Genomic DNA, 5441 nt, shown 5'->3' on the forward strand with positions numbered 1-5441 from the left:
AAAATTATATGCACAATATTACTTATATGTTTAATGAAATGAAACATATATATATATATATATATATATATATATATTTTTTTTTTTTTTTTTTTTTTTTTCTTTACATAAACATATACGCATATAATAATCACATACATATATATAATTAGCAATTCAAAAAAAAAAAAAAGGAAAAAAAAAAAATTCACGTGTGTGCTTATTATAGAAATGATGTTGTTATATTGATACACAAAATGGGCATAAAAAAAAAATAATAAAATAAATAAAAGAATAAAATATAAAATTATGAACATGAATGATTAAAAAAAAATGAAGACATATATAAATGAAAATAATATTTTAGCAGTTATACTTATTTTATGTGAATAAATGCAAAGCTTAAGCATATATATTTTATAAATTTCTAAAAATTTACACTTAAAAAAATTGTGTAGACCATGCTAAATTAATATTTTATTGATATGAAATGAGTACTATTATTTTTTTATTTTTTGGTTCATATGTTTATACATATTTATCATCTTAATATTACATTATATATATATATATATATATATATATATATATTTTCTTCCTTATTTATAAATTTATATTTTTTTGTAGTATATATTTTCATTGTTAATTTCATATATATGTGAATATAATAAATGAATGATTTAATTATTCTTTTAAAAACAGGTATAATAATTTCTATTAGAACAACATTTTGTTATAGACCTATTTAAATTGTTGAAAAATTATATATATATGAATATATTATATATATATATATATATATATATATATATATATAGTACGCACACACAGTTGTAGATTAATAAAAATAAATAAATATAAAGAATGTGGATGAAAAATAATATATGAATAATTCTTATGTTATCAATTGTAATGTATGTCGTTTAGTTCCTTTCTTTTTTTCTTTTTATATTTTCAAAATTTTATGTGTGCGTTTTTACATTTTAGAAGAAATATTTTTTAATAGGTTAATTCTATGATATACGGATCAAGATAGGAAAGGAATTAATAAAAGGAGTAATATAAATATAGAGTACAAACAAATAAATAAATATATATATATATATATAAGCCCACCTTTTATATTTAAGAACTATATATTATCATGCAATAAATGATTTACAAGATTTTAAAATTGAAAAGTTTCTATATAATTATTATATAATATATATATATATATATATTTATATTTATATTCATATATTTGCTAAATTATAATATTTCTTTCCATATTTATTTTTTATTTATGTATAAATTGAAATAAAAAAAGATACAAAAAAATGGAGTGTCTAACAACGGAATGCTTTTAAATCCTGTCATTATTAATTCCTTTGATATAATTATATATTTTTATATATACACCCTTCTCTTAATTTTTTTATTTTTTTTAATTTTGTAGGTAGAAATTAGTTAAATTAAATCTTATCAAAATGTAATATATATAATAATATATATATTCTTTCTTATAAATGTAAAAAGAATATTAAGGAATATATACATTTTATTTCTTTTTATAAAGGCACATATAATTTACTCTCAAAGAAAAAAAAAAAAATAAGAAGAAAAATCATAAATTAAAAATAAAATATTTTTTGGTAAATATAAAAATATATATAACAATTAAGACCTCAATTTTTTTTTTTTTTTTTTCATATATTAAATTTTATTTAAGTAGAAAAATGGTAGGTATATATAAAATTAAAAAATTAAAATTATTCTTAAAATATATATATATATATATATATAATGTAGTATATATTTTTATATCTTATAATATTTAAGAGTTCTCTTAACATTTTTTTTTATATATATCGAAATTTCTTAATTTTTAAGCATTTTAGTAAAATATAGATATATATATGTCAAAAAAAGTACAAATAAATTAAAGGAATATATGTTCATATAATTAAATATATATGATATATATAAATATTTATATGTTTAATCAAAATATAAGAAATCTTTTTTTTTTTTTTTTTTTTTTTTTTTTTTATATTAATAACTTATCATCTTCCTTTCCATTTAAAAACATATTAATAAATCATTTAAATATATTTGTATAAAAAAAAAATATATTTTTTTTTTTGTTGTCATAATGGGAAAGCTTATAGATGAAAAGTGCGAAATTAAAAGAATAGATGATGTTGAATATATTAAACAAAATATTAAAGAATCAGTTAATCATAATATAGAATGTATGGATGCCTCTGATAATAATAATAATAATAATAATACAAGGAATAATATAAATAATGTGAGTATCATAAATAAACCTGATGATGAAAATAATGAAAGGGACAAACTAAAAATATTAAATAACAAAGAAAATAATATAAATCCTACCACAATTACAAAATTGTTAAATATAAATCATGAAGATAATGTTATATCATATAATTATACATTAGTATCATATAAAAATTATAATATATTTTTTATATCTCATAATGGAAAATTTGCTTCGTGGGTTTATTCACATAATGTTATGTTGCCTATGTCTGTAGATCAAGAAACAGAAATTATTTTTGGTGAAAGAAATTATCCTTACTTAGAAATTTTTTGTTCAAAGTTTATGAAAGATCATGCAACACTTTTAAAATATAAACCAATCATTTTTGCAATATCTATTTATAATATGTCTTTTAATGATACCAAAATTTTGACACAAATATTTGACCATTTAAGTAACATTATAAAGGAAACACGTCCAACATAAAAAATAAAATATATACATATATATATATATATATATATATATTTATATTTATATTTATATTTATTTTTTTATTCATTTTTCTTTTTTATGTGATATTTTGCTCTTATTTATTTTTACTTATATTTTTGTATGTTACTGCTTTTTTATTTTTTAAATTACTTATTAAACACAAAAATTTAATGGTTAAAAAAAAAAAAAATTTAAAGACATCTCATATATGTACTCCTTAAAGAATAATATTTATATATGTGTATTTTAATAACATATTATCTTTTTAGTATACCATTTTTTAACTCATAAATTAAATAATACAAAATAGGATTGTAATATAAACATATATATATATATATATTTAATTATATTTATGTATATATTAAAACATTATTTTTACAAAATAAAGATATAAAATTGCAATTTAGATTATGCAGAATGGAAAAAAAACAAAAAATCATAAAACTTTACAATGTGCAAATGTAATTAAACTGTACTTATAAAAAATGACATTAAAAAAAAAAAATACATAAAAATATACATATAAAAAAATGAATAACACAAAAAAATAAATAATATATATATATATACATACATACGTATATATTATATATATATTTCATTTTTGTAAGGTGTCATTTAAAATGAGCTCTTCGTAATGTAACGGATCGGACTGATAAAATGTCTCTAATTTTGGCTAGATCTTTACTATCGATCCAACCATTTTCTCGTGAACAAACTCTTTGTGTTCTCAGATTTAATAAAAAGGTCATTACATTGTTGTCATATATATCTATAAACTGATACATAGTTGACAGTTTTAATGGTGTGACAGAAAAATGTGCTTCGGAACGAAAATGTTCCATAAGAGATATGGTTTTGGATTTTTTCAAAAACTGAAGGATATCATTAATTTCTTCATCTTCATGAAAAAAAATATTTTCGTCTTTATCATATATATCATTTTGATAAATATTATAATTATTGTTTTCTTTGTTTTTTAAATAACTATTGAATTCATTTGAAGAATTAGGGTTTTCCCCATACATAATATTATTTTGTACATTATAATAATGTGAGTTTATCATATTATTCCTTTTATCATAATTTATATCATATTCTCTTTTTTTAATATTCTCATTCATTAAATTGTCTGGATTATGTATATTATTATATTGTAACATAACATTGAATACTTTATTTTTTTTTTTCCGCTTTTTTAACAAATTCGTTATTGTAGTATCTATATATAACTTTTTCTTAGAAATACATTTATTTATCTCTTCTATATCTTTTGTTTTTATTTCTCTACTGAGATTATATCTGAAATCGATGGTTTGATATATATAACTTGTTGGATCTTTACGAGGATCATATCCATATTTACAATAGGTTCTTCTCCATGGACCGTCAGCAAAATAAAAGCAAATTTTTGAGAAACAGCTTTTTAAACAATATGTACTTATATTTTCAACATGTTCTAATAAAACATCTTTACACCATATTGGCCTAATTTCAAAAAGTAATTTAACTCTATTATATAATTCATCTGAGACATATTTTTTTAAAGCTGATTCAAATGGATTGATCGGTAAATATTCATCATCATATTTAGCTATAGGATTACAATGTACAGGTTTTTTGGTAACAATAATTTTATTACTGTAATTATTTATATCTTCATTTTTAGTTTTTTTATTTAACATTAAATTATTTTCTTCATTGTATAAATCATCAATGATAGTTGCATCCATTTGTTTATGGTCCTCGTTTGGATTATTCACATTGTGAATAATATGATTATAATTATGATCATACTTATTTATATTATCAGCATAATCATTTTTATTATCCATATCATTTGTTGTATTTAATGAAACATTTGACATAAGATCATTATTTGGTATGTGTATCAATCCTTTTAAAAATTTTGCTAGATCTCCTTGTTTTATTTCCTCTTTTGAATCAATAGGTGGAGAAAATTTACTTATAATATGTTTATATTCTCTTATATATTTGTTTGTAATATGTGACTCATAACTTTTATAATCATAAGGATTTATACATTTACTATGAATAGAACAATGTAATTCATACGCTTCACTTTCATCTGAGGAATAATTTCTTTCTGTATGCATATTATTATTATTATAATTATCATCATCATATGACAAATCATCGTCTTTAAATATTTTTTTATCCACCAGTTGTTTATATAACAATTCGACTTCTTCGTTATGATAAGGAAAAGATGAAAATTGTTCATAAGGTGAAAATGCGGGAAGGCCTGTATTTTCATTTAAATGTGTTAATTTATTATTCATTATATTTTGCGAGCCCTTCATTGAGTTATTACAATAAATTTGATCGTTTTGCATATCACTTGGATTATCAAAATTGTCATTATTACTATTATTATTATCAATATTTATACAATTATAATTTATATTGTTATATAAATTATTTTCATTTGTTTTAGATTTTTCTATATCTATAATTTGGTTTAATTCTTGATTTGAATTATAATAATTTATCATATTTCCTGTATTTACATTTTGTGTATTATTCATAGTATTATATATTTGATTATTATTAAAAATAAAAAAGTTATCATTATTTAATAAATTTATATCACAAACATTTTGTTGATATTTTTGATTTGGATCATATGTTTCATTTTGTTTATCTACATCTTTTATATTTTCATTTTTCTGTT

General features: G+C 18.3%; 2 protein-coding genes across 2 annotated transcripts in view; one reads left to right on the forward strand and one right to left on the reverse strand.

The window, feature by feature from the left end:
- Positions 1-2113: 2113 nt before the first annotated feature.
- On the forward strand, positions 2114-2734 carry PGSY75_1210300 (hypothetical protein; the record flags this gene model as incomplete). The annotated part of the gene is made up of 1 exon (XM_018786695.1): positions 2114-2734. The coding sequence occupies one exon, from the start codon at positions 2114-2116 to the stop codon at positions 2732-2734; it is 621 nt and encodes a 206-aa protein (XP_018640560.1).
- Positions 2735-3360: 626 nt separating this feature from the next.
- The window catches only part of PGSY75_1210400 (putative general transcription factor 3C polypeptide 5), a gene marked incomplete at both ends in the record, with an annotated part of 2613 nt that continues 532 nt past the window's right edge, over positions 3361-5441 (reverse strand). Inside the window, one exon of the mRNA XM_018786696.1 lies at positions 3361-5441. This exon is cut by the window's right edge and continues 532 nt beyond it. Coding sequence (XP_018640561.1) covers positions 3361-5441 — 2081 coding nt within the window.

Source organism: Plasmodium gaboni, chromosome 12 (assembly GCF_001602025.1).
Source record: "Plasmodium gaboni strain SY75 chromosome 12, whole genome shotgun sequence".
Lineage (NCBI taxonomy): Eukaryota > Apicomplexa > Aconoidasida > Haemosporida > Plasmodiidae > Plasmodium > Plasmodium gaboni.